Raw genomic sequence first — 19,828 nt, 5'->3', positions numbered from 1 at the left:
TTTGTTTTAAAACATATTACGCCTCTGTTTTCCTATCGAAGGTAAATCTGCTTTGTGTTTTGTTTCCTTGCCAAGATGCTAACGATTATCGCGATGCTGGTATCTCTCTGTCCCTAGGAAACACTGGCTGGGCAGAATCACACATTTTCCAGTTCCCAGCTATTGCTCTTCTGTGCAATAAATTCCAAAAGGAGCCAAACAGGGTCAAGTAGGGTCATGGGGCCAAAGTGTGAAGGTGTGGCAGTGGCCAGTCTGGGAAAGGTCATGCACTTTGACCTGTGTCAACCAATCACTGAAGCCCAATGACAGATGGACCTATAATCTGCTATCGACCAGAAAAAGACCCACCAGCAAGGAGTGAGAGGCTGAATTTAAAAGTCATCCTATTCAAATGGACCCCGGTCAAAAGTAGTGCACTATATAGGAAATGTGGTGCCATTTGAAATGCTGCCATAGGCCTAATATGAAGGACCTGTGTTGGTTAAACTGAGGGCCTAAAGCCTTTTACTAATGACCTTAGTCGTTCAGGTTTCATTAGATGAGTGTGGCTTTGTTGTAATCTCATTAGCGATGATTAGCCTAGCGCAGCTCAGACCAATTACTGTCGGCTCCTTCCTTCCTCCTAAGAAAGAATGCATGTTGTTGGTCTGACAGCCAAGTGGAAATTGCTAACATAACTAGGTTAGTTTTGTTCACACACACACACAGTTGGCGTAAATCATTACAGCAGAGAATGGGATATGATGCAGTTCAGTTAGGGCTGGGCGATATGGCCCAAAATTTTTTTTTCAAATTTATGTCTGACTCTATCAATTTTATTTTTTATAAATGTTTTATCTAAATAAGCTTTGTTGTACATTTTAAAGGTCAAATGTACTGCATTTCAAACAGTCAGCGATAATGAATTAAGGGCTTGTGAAATTATACCTAGGCTAAATATAAGCCTTCTACAACCATGAGACCCACTAATAATTTTATTATTTTATCAAAATAGTTTAACCTGCTTTTTTGTTGTTGTTGTTGCAATAATCACTGATCTGGCTATCAAGTCTATGAAAGTACTCTTGGTTAGAATTTTAACCAGAACCTTGCACATTCACTAATAATGACTAACTTATTGTAGGTATTCTAGAACATGAACACAGGTCTCATTTAACAATCTCTCAAGAACAAGCCCACGTCCAAGTGAGTAGCCAGCTAATCTTTATATTTAAACCTTAGCCAACTTGGATCTATATGCTAGCTAACAAAGTATAACGGTTGAATAGTTATGAACACACCCTTCTGTCTGTCTGCAACTGTTTGAACAGCATGCTAAGCCTGTCCACTTTGTTCAGATGTTCAAATCAAAACGGCCTATCTTATTTCTCAGAAAGAGAAGTTTCAAATTCCTTATAATTGTGTTTTATGCTTATTGCACATTTATAAAAGACTAGTGTAACATTCTTTGGCTAAAATGGTGCCAGTGGTACGACAATGCAGCCGTGACAAACTGAACATAATCCAGAATCATGTTCATTGATACTCCTGTTTTTAGTAGTGTCTGCTCTCTGCAATTTGACGAGTTGAGACAGGGTATCTTTAGAAAGGTTAAATTGCAAACAATTTGGTTGCATATTCGCCAAAAATATATATATTTTTTTTATTTTGGACCACTGTGCAATTTGGGATTTTTTTTTTCTTCTCCAAAAAATAATAATCTTTGTCAAGATAAGGCTTCACAGTATCGTTGTAAAACAACATCATGGTTGCACTTTTTCCCTCTAGGTTACTCTGATGTCCAAAAGATTTCAAATCAATCATTTCTTTATGAAACTTAAGTTTCATGTATTTGAAAATATCTACATTCCTCAGTCCAAAATTGCTTTTTAATTTTGTTATGGAAATACATGTGTTTATTATTACCAAGTCATTTATAGTTTCTATGCTTTTAGTTTTCCATGCGGATCAATTAATCGGTCAAAGGATGGGGTTGTGTTTTTTAGGGAGTGATATTGGTTCTTGTCTAAATAGTAAAATGTTCTTCCGTATTGTTACAGTTTTCTAAAATATGAAGTTGTTAATGTTCTTAGCTTTATCCTTTGAAAACAGACACGTGAAAAGATTCTGGGGATGAGAATGAGCATCTTCAATATTGGCACCCATTGTTCCTCTTTAGTGAATTTTTACTAAAGCCCTGGGTGGCGAGTTGATACAATTTCAAGTCTGGAAGGTTAAAACCACCTTCAGACTAAGGAAGATGTAAAACTTTCCTTTTAATTCTGAGAGTAATATTTTTTTTTAAAGAATGTCTTCTGACCAATCCTACAGCTTTCTTGAACTCGACAACCCTGAAGCAATTATCAGGAGACAAAACATCACAGAAAACAGAGATCACCCAAGAAGAGATATTAGACACCGTTAAAAACATTTGTGCAGAGAAAAGCACCCGGACTGCTTTCCCATAGAATTCTATTAATCAATTTGTGACAAAGTAGCTTCCCTATTTACACACACATCACACACAATTCAGTGGTTCCTAGTTCAATGTATCAAACAGTTATTTAAATTATATTAAAACCCGCAAAAATCTCCTGCTGTTTACAAACCCAGTTGAATAAATTGTGACAATAAAATAATAACAAAACTCATAAGCAATCGAATGGCAAGTCTTACCAGACTTGATACCTATAAATTAAACAGGGTTTATTTAAAATATACGCGAACAAGTTCTCTGTTTTAATACAATACTCTATAAAACAAGATATAGATTTATCAATAATGGCTGTTAATGCCGAAAAGGCCTTTGCCTGTCTTGAATTGCATTTTTCTATTCAAAACTTTGGAAGCTTTCAATTTTCCATCTGAAATAATACATTTTAGAAAAAACATTTGATAAATGTCCTAAAGCAAAAAATATACACAAATAATACATTATCTGATGAAATTGCTTTAGAAAGGGGCACAAGGCAGAGATGTCCCCTCTCCCCCCTTCTGTTTGCACTGGCAATTAAACCGCTTGCAGAAATAATTAGACGGGGCCCAAGCGTAACAGGTATTGGTAAACATGAATATAAACCACACTTATTTGCAGACGATCACCTGATGTACTAATTTCAATGACAGGTATTCATATCAACATTTAGGCTTTTATAATATATTAATGTCTTTACAGTGTTACATGTTTGTTTCTAGGGCACAACATGTCCTTCAAAATTAGCAAGAATTCATATAGCCCCAATATAGGCTCTATCCCAATCAATTTAAACAATCTTATTCTCTGGGGTTCCTACATTTTATGTGTTGCTCCTAATTTTTTAGTGATAGCAAATATATACTTGTAAATTAATTTAGAGCCCTCTCTATTACAATGAAATAATATCAGTGTGTTTGTGTCCATATGACTGATTTTCTGTTGGATCAAACCTCAAATGTAAATAGCGAGTTGAAACCACTTGTGAGAGTGGAGGAAGGGATCTCTCGTGTGTGTGTGTGTGTGTGTGTGTGTGTGTGTGTGTGTGTGTGTGTGTGTGTGTGAATGCGATTCAAATTAATTGAATTAGTTAAATATATCACCCAGTCCTAATTTCAGTACACCCTACAACGGGTCATTTGATGCTACTATCAGTTCTGAGTCTGACTGAAGTAACGAACAAGAAGTGTCTGTATGCAGTAGTTTAGATATGAGTAGGTCGGAGAGCAGGCCCTCTTCTCAGTGCAGAGCCGGCTCAGATGACACTAACTCCCCATGGCACTGACCCAGAGAGGGTGAGCTTGAGAGGCTGGTGGAGAGGGAGGGATGAAGGGACAGGGAGTGTCTTTCCGTGGTTGTCATATTTGAGGCCAGGCCGCTGAAAGCAGAGCTCAGTGATGCTGCTGCTCACACGGGTTGTGTTCGCGGTTCTGCTTCCTTCACTCCCGTTCTCTCTCTGATCCAACATATCTCTCCTATCCACCCATGCTCGCTCTCGGTTTCTCTCTCTGATCCAACATATCTCTCCTATCCACCCATGCTCGCTCTCGGTTTCTCTCTCTGATCCAACATATCTCTCCTATCCACCCATGCTCGCTCTCGGTTTCTCTCTCTGATCCAACATATCTCTCCTATCCACCCATGCTCGCTCTCGGTTTCTCTCTCTCGCACTGAATGAGTCACACAGAGCAGTTCTTCATGGTGCCAACGCAAACATTAACATTGCAACTAGGATTGTATCTGAGCAATAATTACAGACTGCTGTCCGTTTTGTGAAAATCTGGACAGAAGAGACTGGACACGCCAATGGAACATCTGGCAGAGGCAGGGCATAGAGCAGGGGTGTTAAAAGGATGTCAATTATTATTTCTACACAGTTTCTACCTAGTTTAAATTTGGTTTGAGTCATTTTATAGTATACCGAGTTCATTGTTCTACCCCTAGAAAATATTGAATATATATTACATGCTTTGAGTCAAACCTTGCCTGCAGGGCCATATGTTTGCCCACCCTGGAGTGAAGGGACTGTTGTTGTCCCCTGTGTTGCGTAGGCTATGTCTGATTTCTAACTTTTGTATCTGAGGTTAAGATTTCACATGCATGAGAAATATATCTCCTCGTGTTGAATTGTACCAATGGGTGCCTCACTATATAAAATGTCATTTTCTTACCTTTTCAAGCAGTTGATTTGACTGTGATGCACATCCCAAGCAGTATTTTTTTTAGTCTTGGTTAGTAAGCTAACATGAATAAAGTAGACTAAAGTTAATGGCTGAAGAAGCACCAGACCAACTGCCAGGAACAGAATTGGCCACCACCTTTGGCCTCAGTCCACCTCTGCTCTCCCGGCTGCCGTCAAACACAAGTGTCCTTCTGTTCTCTGTCTACTCTACAGCCACTGTTAAAGCTGCTGCTGCCTGCCAGGCTGGCTGGGGTTTCTGTCTAAATATAGGCTAACTATCTTGTTGGTGCTGGGGTATGGTGCTAGGTGGCTGGGGTATGGTGCTAGGGGGCTGGGGTATGGTGCTAGGGGGCTGGGGTATGGTGCTGGGGTATGGTGCTAGGGGGCTGGGGTATGGCGCTAGGGGGCTGGGGTATGGCGCTAGGGGGCTGGGGTATGGCGCTGGGGTATGGTGCTAGGGGGCTGGGGTATGGCGCTAGGGGGCTGGGGTATGGTGCTAGGGCATGGTGCTAGGGGGGCTGGGGTATGGTGCTAGGGGCCTGGGGCATGGTGCTAAAGGGCTGGGGTATGGTGCTAGGGGCCTGGGGTATGGTGCTAAAGGGCTGGGGTATGGTGCTGGGTTTATCAGGCTGGGGTATGGTGCTAAAGGGCTGGGGTATGGTGCTAGGGGGCTGGGGTATGGTGCTAGGGGGCTGGGGCATGGTGCTAAAGGGCTGGGGTATGGTGCTAGGGGCCTGGGGTATGGTGCTAAAGGGCTGGGGTATGGTGCTGGGTTTATCAGGCTGGGACGTGGACGACGTTGGGTCAATTGTGCGCCGCCGTATGGGACTCCCAATCATGGCCGGTTGTGATACAGCCTGGAATTGAACCAGGGTTTGTAGTGATAACTCTAGCACTGAGATGCAGTGCCACTCGGGAGCCCTACAGCTGGGGTATATTTGATTCTTATTATTATGTCGTTATCCTTACAGTTCTTCCAGGTAATACTGCTGTTGTTGACTACTTTTGGCCAGACTTGACTAGCCCCATAGTCTCAGCATGATGGTATTACACAACTCTGATATTAGACAGGGAGGCAGTGCAGAGTGACTTCACTCCGTTTTAAAGATCCCGAACAGTTATTCTGATTTCCATGTAAAATGACCTTTTTGTGACTAAAATAATAATAATATTTTTTGGGGGGGGGGGTGGTGGATAGAAATGCTACATTTTAGAAAGTACTTTTTCTCTCATGGCTAACTACCAGCAAGTTTGGGAAGACATGCTGAGTGGGCGGGGAGCGTATATTCATGAGCTCACCTTGACTGACAGCTCTTTGAAACACCTATGTCAAGCAACTTGGATGCGGTGAGCAGTGTTACAGTAAAATCATCTCAATCAAATTACACAAAGCAACTCCAACAACAATCGAAATCGCATCAATTATGTCAATTATTTTATTAATCTCCCATTTGGCATGTCTTTTGTAATGAAGTTCTCAGCATTGTTGACAAAATGTGTTGACATGACAACTGTTGCGGAGTTTTGTTCTTCATGATCACTTTGATCAAACTTTATCGATGTAGAACCAACGGTCGTTTTGATCCAACTTTATCGATGTAGAACCAACGGTCGTTTTGATCAAATTTTATCGATGTAGAACCAACGGTCGTTTTGATCAAACTTTATCGATGTAGAACCAACGGTCGTTTTGATCAAACTTTATCGATGTAGAACCAACGGTCGTTTTGATCAAACTTTAGTCATCATACTTTGACCTGGATTCATCCAAATATCATAACATTTCATGAAAAACACGATTTAGACTGTTTGTGGTGGTGGTGGGGGTACATAGTGCCTTCGGAAAGTATTCAGACCCCTTGACTTTTTCCACATTTTGTTATGGTACAGCCTTATTCTAAAATGTATTGCATTGATGGGGGTGGGGATGGAACAAATCTACACATAATAACAAAGTAAAAATACTTTTAAAATAATTGTTTGTTAATGTGTATTAAAAAAACTTAAATCATATTTACATGAATATTCGGACCCTTTACTCAGTACTTTGTTGAAGCACCTTTGGCAGCGATTACAGTCTCGATTCTTCTTGCGTATGACGCTACAAGTTTGGCACAGCTATTTTCAGGTCTCTCCAGAGATGTTTGATCGGGTTCAAGTCCAGGCTCTGGCTGGGCTGCTCAAGTACATCCTGAGACTTGTACTGAAGCCACTCCTGCGTTGTCTTGGCCGTGTGCTTAGGATCATGGTCCTGTTGGAAGTCTGAGGTCCTGAGCGCTCTGGAGCCGGTTTTCATCATGGATCTCTCTGTACATTGCTCCATTCATCTTTCCCTCGATCCTGACAAGTCTCCCAGTCCATGTCACTGAAAAACATCCCCACAGCATGATGACCATAGGGATGGTTTTGGCCAGGTGATGAGTCGGTGCCTGGATTCCTCCAGATGTGACGCCATGAAGGCATGATTTGGTGGAGTGCTGCAGAGATGGTTGTCCTTCTGGAAGGTTTTCCCATCTCCACAGAGGACTCTTCTTGAACTACACTGTTGGTTAAGGGCTTGTAAGTAAGCATTTCACGGTAGTCTACACTTGTTGTATTTGGAGCATGTGACAATTAAAGTTCGATTGGACCTCTGGAGCTCTGTCAGAGTGACCATCGGGTTCTTGGTCACCTACCTGCCCAAGGCCCTTCTCCCCTGAATGCTCAGTTTGGCCGGTCGGCCAGCTCTCGGAAGAGTCTAGGTGGTTCCAAATTCCTTCCATTTAAGATTGATGGAGGCCACTGTTTTCTTCATCTTCATTTGATGGAGGCCACTGACCTTCAATGCTGCAGAAATGTTTTGGTACCCTTCCCCAGATCTGTGCCACGACACAATCCTGTCTTGGAGCTCTACGGACAATTCCTTCAACCTCATGGCTTAGTTTTTGCTCTGACACCCACTGTCAACTGTGGAACCTTATATTGACAGGTGTGTACCTTTCCAAATCATGTCCAATCAATTGAATTTACCACCGGTGGACTCCAATCAAGTTGTAGAAACATATCAAGGATGATCAATGGAAACAAGATGCACCTGAGCTCAATTTAGAGTCTCATAGCAAAGAGTCTGAATACTTATATAAATAAGGTGTTTCTTTATTTAATCCATTTTAGACTAAGTCTGTAACGTAACAAAATGTGGAAAAAGTGAAGGGGTCTGAATACTTTCCAAATCCACTGTAACGCTAGTTCTGGAGGTACTGCAGTCAATCTGTTATCACCAAATAGAGCTATCTTCTGTATACCACCACTACGTTGTCACAACACAACTGATTGGCTCAACAAATTCACTTTTAACAAGGAACACGTGTTAACTACCTCATGAAGCTGGTTGAGAGAATGCCAAGAGTGTGCAAAGCTGTCATCAAGGCAAAGAGTGGCTACTTTGAAGAATAAAAAATATGGAATATATTTAGATTTGTTTAACACTTCTTTGTTTACTACGTGATTCCATATGGGTTATTTCATAGTTTTGATGTCTTCACTATTGTTCTACAATGTAGAAAATAAGAAAAACCCTTGAATGAGTAGCTGTGTCCAAACTTTTGACTGGTACTGTGTATGACATTAAAATAAAGGTATTGACATGGCCTGTGTCCCATAATATGCCTGTATTCTATACAGAACCAGGCTAATAATGACTAGCCATGTTTTAAATAGGCCCTTGTGTTCTTATGTTGATTTGGATACTTCAACAACACTGCATACGTAGCCTACTCCTTACATTCACTGTCATTTTTGAAAAATCCTTGAATTTAGATTACACACCGGGACTGGTCTGTGTGGTCTAGGGGAAGGACATCGGGACTGGTCTGTGTGGTCCAGGGGAAGGACATCAGGACTGGTCTGTGTGGACTAGGGGAAGGACATCGGGACTGGTCTGTGTGGACTAGGGGAAGGACATCGGGACTGGTCTGTGTGGACCAGGGGAAGGACATCGGGACTGGTCTGTGTGGACTAGGGGAAGGACATCAGGACTGGTCTGTGTGGACTAGGGGAAGGACATCGGGACTGGTCTGTGTGGACTAGGGGAAGGACATCGGGACTGGTCTGTGTGGACCAGGGGAAGGACATCGGGACTGGTCTGTGTGGACTAGGGGAAGGACATCGGGACTGGTCTGTGTGGTCTAGGGGAAGCACATCGGGACTGGTCTGTGTGGTCTAGGGGAAGGACATCAGGACTGGTCTGTGTGGACTAGGGGAAGGACATCAGGACTGGTCTGTGTGGACTAGGGGAAGGACATCAGGACTGGTCTGTGTGGACTAGGGGAAGGACATCAGGACTGGTCTGTGTGGACTAGGGGAAGGACATCAGGACGGGTCTGTGTGGACTAGGGGAAGGACATCAGGACTGGTCTGTGTGGACTAGGGGAAGGACATCGGGACTGGTCTGTGTGGACTAGGGGAAGCACATCGGGACTGGTCTGTGTGGTCTAAGGGAAGCACATCCCAAATCTTACACAAGCACACAGTTATGATGTGTCAACAACCACAAACCCACCCACGAGTCTGGACTGTGACGCACGTAGCGCACGCACACATGCACGCGCACACACGCACAGGTCTTCTGACAGAGAGGCGGGCTGGTTGGCAAGCTGCTTCGGAGTTGGAATAACACATTCTCCTGAAATGGTTAGACCATGCGAAGCTGTTGTTGCACCCACTCCCTAATGCCTTATTTTTGTGTGTGTGTGAACAGTTTAGTGTTGAATGGAACGAGCTGCTGCCTGCTTTCCAGAGCAACTGGACCACAAGTGATTGTTTATTTGTGCTCTCCAGTGCAGATTGACTAATTATTTCACTGTCAAGGTCCAAGATACGTGGTTATGTTGTTTATATGAAGTCTTTTAGTGAGAGACTGAAACAGTCTATGCTGTTTGAAGTCTATATTTAGTGGTTGAATTCATTCCTGCACATTGGATGTTCCTCACACTGTCATACTTTTAGTCTGTCAGAGTAATTGACAGCTTTTGGCCCCAAAAATTATAATGACAAGTCGATTGATAAAATTGACGCTGGCCAAATCTATCGTGAGAAAAAAACGATCCAATTACAAAATATTAGTTGATGGAAATACATTTGACCATCATGCTTATTGGTCAATGGGTTAATTTGCATAATTTATTGGAATTCAATTGTGTGTATTTTCGTTAGTCATGTACACTATATATACAAAAGTATGTGGACACCCCTTCAAGTTAGTGGATTTGGCTATTTCAGCCCCACCCGTTGCTGACCAGTGTATAAAATGAAGCACACAGCCATGCAATCTTCATAGACAAACCTAGGCAGTAGCATGGCCTTACTTTAGAGCTCAGTGACTTTCAACGTGGTACTGTCATAGGATGCCACCTTTCCAACAAGTCAGTTTGTCAAATGTCTGCCCTGCTAAAGCTGCCCTGGTCAACTTTAAGTGCTGTTATTGTGAAGTGGAAATGTCTGGGAACAACAACGGCTTAGCTGCAAAGTGGTAGGCCACACAAGCTCACAGAATGGGACCGCTGAAGCTCGTAGCTTGTAAAACTCCTCTGTCCTCAGTTGCAACACTTACTACCAAGTTCCAACTGTCTCTGGAAGCAACGTCAGCACAAGAACTGTTCATCTGGAGCTTCATGAAATGAGTTTTCATGGCCGAGCAGCCGCACACAAGCCTAAGATCACCATGAGCCAGTGCCAAGCTTCGCCTGGGGTGGTGTAAAGCTTGCTACCTGCCCGAATGCATAGTGTCAACTGTAAAGTTTGGTGGAGGAGGAATAATGGTCTGGGGCTGTTTTTCATAGTTTGGACTGGGCCCCTTAGTTCCAGTGAAGGGTAAGCTTAACGCTACAGCATACAATGACGTTCCAGACGATTCGGTGCTTCCAACTTTCTGGCAACCGTTTTGGGGAAGGCCCTTTCCTTTCAGTATGTTTGATGGGGTTGAGGTCATGGCTCTGCCCAGGCCAGTCAAGAACTAACGGAAACCCGAGTCTGAATGCATCCAGCAGCATAAACCAACTCAGTTTGTATAGGTAGGCAACAGTAATGGACAGTACCTTTCCTCTCTGTCTGTCACCCCCCCCCCCCCCCCCCCCCCCAGCTGTGGGCTATATTTGGAGCCATGCAGTGGACTGAGCAGAGCCAGAAGTCCTGGTTGATGTTAGTTTTTGTGTGATGTGATTGCGATGATTCATACATAGGAAGCACAGAACTGCCTAATTTTAGTATGTGGGTCGTTCCATGTCATTTCAGCAAGCCATGTAAGCGCAGTGGATGTTTATAGGAGGCGAGGTGGATGTTTTATAGGAGGCGAGGTGGATGTTTTATAGGAGGCGAGGTGGATGTTTATAGGAGGCGAGGTGGATGTTTTATAGGAGGCGAGGTGGATGTTTTATAGGAGGCGAGGTGGATGTTTTATAGGAGGCGAGGTGGATGTTTTATAGGAGGCGAGGTGGATGTTTTATAGGAGACGAGGTGGATGTTTTATAGGAGGCGAGGTGGATGTTTTATAGGAGGCGAGGTGGATGTTTAATAGGAGGCGAGGTGGATGTTTAATAGGAGGCGAGGTGGATGTTTATAGGAGGCGAGGTGGATGTTTATAGGAGGCGAGGTGGATGTTTTATAGGAGGCGAGGTGGATGTGTTATAGGAGGCGAGGTGGATGTTTAATAGGAGGCGAGGTGGATGTTTTATAGGAGGCGAGGTGGATGTTTAATAGGAGGCGAGGTGGATGTTTAATAGGAGGCGAGGTGGATGTTTAATAGGAGGCGAGGTGGATGTTTAATAGGAGGCGAGGTGGATGTTTCATAGGAGGCGAGGTGGATGTTTAATAGGAGGCGAGGTGGATGTTTAATAGGAGGCGAGGTGGATGTTTTATAGGAGGCGAGGTGGATGTTTAATAGGAGGCGAGGTGGATGTTTTATAGGAGGCGAGGTGGATGTTTAATAGGAGGCGAGGTGGATGTTTAATAGGAGGCGAGGTGGATGTTTAATAGGAGGCGAGGTGGATGTTTTATAGGAGGCGAGGTGGATGTTTAATAGGAGGCGAGGTGGATGTTTAATAGGAGGCGAGGTGGATGTTTAATAGGAGGCGAGGTGGATGTTTTAATAGGAGGCGAGGTGGATGTTTAATAGGAGGCGAGGTGGATGTTTACAGTGGGGCAAAAAAGTATTTAGTCAGCCGCCAATTGTGCAAGTTCTCCCACTTAAAAAGAGGAGAGAGGCCTGTCATTTTTATCATAGGTACACTTCAACTATGACAGACAAAATTAGATTTTCTTTCTCCAGAAAATCACATTATAGGATTTTTTATGAATTTATTTGCAAAATATGATGGAAAATAAGTATTTGGTCAATAACAAAAGTTTATCTCAATACTTTGTTATATACCCTTTGTTGGTAATGACAGAGGTCAAACGTTTTCTGTAAGTCTTCAAGGTTTTCACACACTGTTGCTAGTATTTTGGCCCATTCCTCCATGCAGATCTCCTCTAGAGCAGTGATGTTTTGGGGCTGTTGTGGGCAACACGGACTTTCAACTCCCTTCAAAGATTTTCTATGGGGTTGAGATCTGGAGACTGGCTAGGCCACTCCAGGACCTTGAAATGCTTCTTACGAAGCCACACCTTCGTTGCCCGGGCGGTGTGTTTGGGATCATTGTCATGCTGAAAGACCCAGCCACGTTTCATCTTCAATGCCCTTGCTGATGGAAAGAGGTTTTCACTCAAAATCTCACGATACATGGCCCCAATCATTCTTTCCTTTACACGGATCAGTCGTCCTGGTCCCTTTGCAGAAAAACAGCCCCAAAGCATGATGTTTCCACCCCCATGCTTCACAGTGGGTATGGTGTTCTTTGGATGCAACTCAGCATTCTTTGTCCTCCAAACACGACGAGTTGAGTTTTTACCAAAAAGTTATATTTTGGTTTCATCTGACCATATGACATTCTCCCAATCTTCTTCTGGATCATCCAAATGCTCTCTAGCAAACTTCAGACAGGCCTGGACATGTACTGGCTTAAGCAGGGGGACACGTCTGGCAGAATTTGAGTCCCTGGTGGCGTAGTGTGTTACTGATGGTAGGCTTTGTTACTTTGGTCCCAGCTCTCTGCAGGTCATTCACTAGGTCATTTAGACCTCACGGGGTGAGATCTTGCGTGGAGCCCCAGATTGAGGGAGATTATCAGTGGTCTTGTATGTCTTCCATTTCCTAATAATTGCTCCCACAGTTGATTTCTTCAAACCAAGCTGCTTACCTATTGCAGATTCAGTCTTCCCAGCCTGGTGCAGGTCTACAATTTTGTTTCTGGTGTCCTTTGACAGCTCTTTGGTCTTGGCCATAGTGGAGTTTGGAGTGTGACTGTTTAGGGTTGTGGACAGGTGTCTTTTATACTGATAACAAGTTCAAACAGGTGCCATTAATACAGGTCACGAGTGGAGGACAGAGTAGCCTCTTAAAGAAGAAGTTACAGGTCTGTGAGAGCCAGAAATCTTGCTTGTTTGTAGGTGACCAAATAAATTCATAAAAAATCGTACAATGTGATTTTCTGGATTTTTCTCTCATTTTGTCTGTCATAGTTGAAGTGTACCTATGATGAAAATTACAGGCGTCATCTTTTTAAGTGGGAGAACTTGCACAATTGGTGGCCGACTAAATACTTTTTTGCCCCACTGTATATGAAGCGAGGTGGATGTTTATTTGAAGCGAGGTGGATGTTTATATGAGGCGAGGTGGATGTTTATATGGCCGTCCTATGGAGCGCAGAAACGGCTCCTTCACTAGTGGTGTTCCAGCTTCCCACTGATGACTCATCGACGAAGGCTAACTGTGTCTCTCGGGCAATTTCATAGAACCCGTCGGGTGATTGGTTGAGCCGTCTTGAGTACGTGACGTCACTCTGAGCCCTTACCAAAACACCAAAATAGTGTTATAGTATATAGTTATATAGTTCAGGCATTAACTAAGGTTTGGGGTCGGCTTAAAACAAAAATCTTAAACAACCTTTGGAATCGGAAAGAGGATGCTTACGCCCGTCCTCCATCCCCGTCCACAACGCCCTAGCAACGCCCATCCCCGTCCACAACGCCCTAGCAACGCCCGTCCACAACGCCCTAGCAACGCCCGTCCACAACGCCCTAGCAACGCCCGTCCACAACGCCCTAGTAAACCAAAACCTACTTAGAAGGTAACAGCGCTCACTGTTGCCCCCTAGTAGCAGGTTTCCACATCTCCCAACGTCCTCAGAACATGGATGGACATCGAATACTGACTTGTATCATGGGTGACCTGGCTGGTTTGAAGTTTTCTATAATGATACGAAATATTGCGTATCTGTGAATATTCCACTCTAAAATCGGTATCGGATACAAAATTCCCATATCGTTCAATCTTGCTCTATAGCCCAGCTCTGTCATCGATGGATGCCTAGGCTAGTTCGTTAATTCTCTCTCGCTGTGTCGGTCTTAGATTGAAGGAGAGATTTAAATACCCAGCATACTGAAGTGAGAGAAGCAGTCATTAATTTGACTGGAAGCCAGAGGGAGAGCGTGGGAGAGGAAGAGAGGATGATGAAATGAGAGGGAGGGAGAGATGGAGAAGAGTGAGACAGTGTGAGAGAGACAGTCAGAGAATTTGAGACAAACAGGTAGTGTCATACAGACCGAGAGAGAGAGACATACAGACTGGGAGAGTGAGAGAGACATACAGAGAGAGAGAGACATACATACAGAGATAGAGAGAGACTCCTGCAACTTGGATGTCACCATGGTACCTGTTTGCTCTCTGCCCTAATAATGTGAATCCATTGGAATAATGTATTTTTTTCTCTCAGAAGATTACGCCAATCCTTTTAGAGGTGAAGTGATGGTGATTTGACATCCTGCCTGCGTCCCAAATCAAGTTTGTATTAGTTGTGTGTACGGGATACACATGGTATACATACATACATACATACATCCAATGAAATGGTTCCTTCTCAACAATGCAACAACAATATGAAATAATACAAGATAAGTATACGAACATAGAGTAAATGGCTCAGTAGAATAGAACAAACATTTCAATATAATACAGGAAGACACAATTTATAGTCTCATTATTTACATGTGTTTTGGTGAAGGGGGGGGATTGGGGGCAGTGTATAAACTGAGCAGTATAATAAGAGTATGGTAGTAGTGTGTGCGAAGTTGTGGAGAATCAGAGCAGGTGGTCAGTCCAGTTCAAGTGTTCAGCAGTCTGATGGCTTGTAGATACCAACAGGCTCAGAGACTGTTTCTATCAGACCTTATGCTCCGATACCGTCTGCCCGACGGTAAGGGAGAGAACAGCTTGTGGCTGGGGTGTGTGGGGTCCTTGATGATGCTGCGGGCCTTCCCTAGGCACCGTTTCAAGTAGATGTCCTGGATGGGTGGGAGCACGGTCCCAGTGATGTACTGGGCCGTCTTCACCATCTGCTGGAGGGCCACGGTCCAAGTGATGTACTGGGCCGTCTTCACCACCTGCTGGAGGGCCACGGTCCCAGTGATGTACTGGGCCGTCTTCACCACCTGCTGGAGGGCCATGGTCCCAGTGATGTACTGGGCCGTCCTCACCGCTGACATTGAATGCTGCAGTACGGGCTCTCAGCATTGTACGGATATCTCCGTTCGTCCAGGGTTTTTGGTTGGAATATGACCGCATTGTTGTTGTGGGTACAACATCAACACATTTCCTAATAAAGCCTGTGACTGACGATATATATATATATTCCTCAGTATTGACCGGTGAGTCCTGGGTGAAGGACTCATCCAGCATATTCCTATCATTATTCTCAGTCCTGCAGCAGTGAGTCTGTCTGTCTCTGTCCAGTGCCTCACTTTTCACTGTGTTAGTGGCTCCTCATTGAGTTGCTGCTTGTAGGAGGGGAGTAGGAACAGGGAGACGTGATCTGATTGGTTTAAGTGGGGGCGGGCGGGATGGCTTTGTGCGTGTTTGTACACAAACGGTACCCTATTCCCTACATAGTGCCCTACTTTTGACCAGGACCCACACACCTATAGGGCTCTGATCAAAAGTAGGGCACTATATAGGGAATAGTGTGCGGTTTGGGACGTTACCAAGACCTAACTGTGAGTGACACAATACATTTCTATCCTCTGAACATTATGTAACTAACGTTGCACCCTCCTGAACTGGCCCTGGTGTTGCAGCTTGGCCCGCGGAGAGGTGAGGGGGCGTAGGGGGGGAGGGGTTGAGGGGCGTAGGAGGGGAGTTTGACTGGGAGTGTTGAGGGGCGGTTGACTGGGTGTGTGAGCGTGGGTGGACTGACCGCAGCTCTCGCTTCAGTGGGAGGGGAGGAGGAGGAGGAGAGGGGGGGGAGAGAAAATAGAGAGGAGGGGGAGGGGAGTGGAGGAGAGCAGGGAGGGGAGTGGATTGGAGGAGGGCGAGAGAGAGAGAGAGAGAGAGAGAGAGGGAGGGAGGGAGAGGAATGCTGCCTTGTATAGGCTGGTTCTACCGGGTCAGTCTGACTGACTTACGGGGCTGTGGAGAGAGAGAGGGGGGGAGGGGGGGGGGGTAGAGACAGGGGAAGGGATATGGGGGGGAGAGGGAGAGAGAGAGACATGGGGGGGCAGGGAAGCGGGAAGAGACCGAACAAGCGGGAGAGAGCGTCTACAGCTAGGCTATGTGTGGCTGATGTCACTGGTTATTTTCTGATCAGTGGTTTAGTCTGTCAGACCAGGGTCAACAACAGCTACTACACTACTCTGCTACCTTCATCACACGGGTTGTGTGTTACCTTCATCACGCGGGTTGTGTGCTACCTTCATCACACGGGTTGTGTTTTACCTTCATCACACGGGTTGTGTGCTACCTTCATCACACGGGTTGTGTGTTACCTTCATCACGCGGGTTGTGTGTTACCTTCATCACACGAGTTGTGTGCTACCTTCATCACACGGGTTGTTTTCGGTTGCAGGAAAGCAGCTATGTGCATTCATATATCATTCATTAGTATTTCTCTCTGCTCTTTTTTTCCCCAGAGTGCTATACTTCTGCTCAATAATGAAGTTGAGTTATTCATTGATTTAAACTAGAGGTTGACCGAGTATGATTTTTCAACGCCGATACCGATAATTGGAGGACCAAAAAAGCCGATACCAATTAATCGGCCGATTTTTTAAAAAAAAATATATTTTTTTAATAAAAAAATAAAAAAATAAAAATAATAATAATAAAATAATAATAAATAAATATTTTTTTAAAATTGTATTTGTAATAATGACAATTACAACAATACTGAATGAACACTTATTTTAACTTAATATAATACATCAATAAAATCAATTTAGCCCCAAGTAGTTAATTAAACATGTTCAATTTGGTTTAAATAATGCAAAAACCAAAGTGTTGGAGAATAATGTAAAAGTGCAATATGTGCTATGTAAGAAAGCTAACGTTTCAGTTCCTTGCTCAGAACATGAGAACATATGAAAGCTGGTGGTTCCTTTTAACACGAGTCTTCAATATTACCAGGTAATAAGTTTTAGGTTGTAGTTATTATAGGACTATTTCCCTCTATACCGTTTGTATTTCATTAACCTTTGACTATTGGATGTTCTTATAGGCACTTTAGTATTGCCAGTGTAACAGCATAGCCTCCGTCCCTCTCCTCGCTCCTCCCTGGGCTCGAACCAGCAACACAACGACAACAGCCACCACATCGGAGCAGCGTTACCCATGCAGAGCAAGGGAAACAACCACCCCAAGGCTCAGAGCGAGTGACGTTTGAAACGCTATTAGCGCGCGCTAACTAGCCAGCCATTTCACTTCGGTCACACCAGCCTCATCTCGGGAGTTGATAGGTTTGAAGTCATAAACAGCGCAATGCTTGACGCACAACGAAGAGCTGCTGGCAAAACGCACGAAAGTGCTGTTTGAATGAATGTTTACGCACCTGCTTCTGCCTACCACCGCTCAGTCAGATACTTAGATTCTTGTATGCTTGTATGCTCAGTCAGATTATATGCAACACAGGACACGCTAGATAATATCTAGTAATATCATCAACCATGTGTAGTTAACTAGTGATTATGATTGATTGTTTTTTATAAGATACGTTTAATGCTAGCTAGCAACTTACCTTGGCCTACTGCATTTGCGTAACAGGCAGTCTCCTTGTGGAGTGCAACGAGAGAGAGGCAGGTTGTTATCGCGTTGGACTAGTTAACTGTAAGGTTGCAAGATTGGATCCCCCGAGCTGACAATGTGAAAATCTGTATTTCTGCCCCTGACGAGGCAGTTAACCCACCGTTCCTAGGCCGTCATTGAAAATAAGAATGTGTTCTTAACTGACTTGCCTAGTTAAATAAAGATTAAATAAAGGTGTAACAAAAAAAAAACTCCAAGTCAGTGCCCAAAAATACCGATTTCCGATTGTTATGAAAACTTGAAATCGGCCCTAATTAATCGGCCATTCCGATTAATCGGTCGACCTCTAATTTAAACCATTTCACCTACGTTTTATATTTAAAGGCAAGTGTTTTTTTGTTGTTGTTGTTGCTTTCTATAGAGCGATATGGGGCGGGCAAGTAAATAAATGAATGCTAAAAATGATACAGAAAATAGCGTAGTTTTCATCAGATGACAACAGAAGTGCAACGCCATTTGGCTAGCAGCCACACATAAGTAAATCAGCATACAATGAAAGAGCAAGATATTTTTTTTTTACAAAGATGATGCACGGCCATCAGATTTTTTTTATGTTTACCACAGAAAAAAATGTAGCCAGCTACATTTCCTAATGTTTTGCTTGAAGGTACTGGTGGATTTGAACTTGCTAAAACCATCGCCATTTTCTCGCTGCCATCAGTCAAGAGCGCCGTCTGCTGATCGAATGCCTGTTCATGAATGTGGGACTATTGATTGGTCTGAAAACCACCGCAAAGATTTATCATCTGAGTGGAGAAGTGTAACTGAAGCACAAAATTAGTCTGAGACTTTGCAAGAAATTACAATAAGACTTATTTTAGATTTGCGTTTACAAAAACACAGCAAGATATTTCTTCCTCCAGGCAGTCCAGGCATTTTCAGTAGCTCTGTTTCTTTACTCTTAATGTTTTAACCTCTCTCCTCTGTTTCCCCCCCCAGTCTCCCAGTCCAACAGCAGTGTGAAGAAGCAGAGGAGTCCAGGCATCTTTAGTACGTTCTTCTGTTGCTTTAGGAACTACAATGTGGAGCCTCCTGCCTCCAACAACACAACCACCTCCCTGCCTCCAGCTCCAGAGGAGAATGGGACACAACCAAAGGTACACACACACACACACACACACACACACACACACACACACACAATACTTCTAAACTGCGGATAAACAATGAAGAAGAGAAGTGTCTTTGAAGAACTCCAGAATCTTTCAACATTGACTGTTATGTTTCCATGTTTGTGACGTTCTCTCTCTCTGTCTCTCTCTCTCTCTCTGTGTCTCGCTCTCACTCTCTGTGTCTCTCTGTCTCGCTCTCTGTCTCTCTCTGTCTCGCTCTCTGTCTCTCTCTGTCTCGCTTTCTCTCTCTCTTTGTCTCTGTCTCTCTGTGTCTCTCTGTCTGTGTCTCTCTGTCTGTGTCTCTTTGTCTCTCTCTCTCTGTGTGTCTAGTTTGACCAGGTCGAGGTTATTCCTATCCCTAGTGTATGTATCACTATTTATCTTTCCTTCTGCATGTGGCCGCTCAGTCCTTAAGTGGCTGAATCCTAACTTAAGATCCGTGATCCTAACACTGACTGACTATCATGTAAATCATTAAGTCACTCATTGCTGCCCAATGAGATAAATGTGACTTATAGGCACATGGATCTCAAGTCTAAGATTTGGCTCTGTATTTGCTCTGAATGTCTTGGCTCTAGGTAGGGCTGCACGATTAATCACATTTTAATCTAAATTGCATTATTAAGCTGCAAATGTGCCCCCAAAAAATGTGTGTTAGCCCCTAATTCTAATCGCTAGCTAAATCCACTGAGATGGGACAAATCTTGCTAGTAAACCTTTGCTCTGCTACAGGCCGGTACCAGTGGTGTGGAATATCAGCATTGTTTGTGCAACAGCTTGTTCTTAATCTGAGAGGAAAAGGCAAATATTTGTTGTCTGAATGTACCTGTCTATTTAAATCTAATTAGGGTCCCATGGTGAAACACTGACCAACACTT

At 43.7% G+C, this 19,828-nt stretch overlaps 1 protein-coding gene across 2 annotated transcripts in view; it reads left to right on the top strand.

The window, feature by feature from the left end:
- Positions 1 to 19,828, top strand: part of LOC110530834 (CTD small phosphatase-like protein) — a 43,859-nt gene that overhangs the window by 10,767 nt on the left and 13,264 nt on the right. The window contains exons 2-3 of one of the 2 annotated variants that reach the window (XM_021614118.2): positions 18,778 to 18,935; positions 19,281 to 19,313. In XM_021614118.2, the coding sequence (XP_021469793.1) occupies positions 18,778 to 18,935; positions 19,281 to 19,313 (191 nt within the window). The remainder of the gene's footprint in view (positions 1 to 18,777; positions 18,936 to 19,280; positions 19,314 to 19,828) is intronic. The other variant, XM_021614119.2, reaches the window with a different exon arrangement.

The sequence above is a fragment of the Oncorhynchus mykiss genome, chromosome 8 (assembly GCF_013265735.2).
Source record: "Oncorhynchus mykiss isolate Arlee chromosome 8, USDA_OmykA_1.1, whole genome shotgun sequence".
Classification (NCBI taxonomy): domain Eukaryota; kingdom Metazoa; phylum Chordata; class Actinopteri; order Salmoniformes; family Salmonidae; genus Oncorhynchus; species Oncorhynchus mykiss.
The sequence above is the reverse complement of the archived record's forward strand: the minus strand, read 5'-3'. Positions and strand labels throughout refer to the sequence as shown.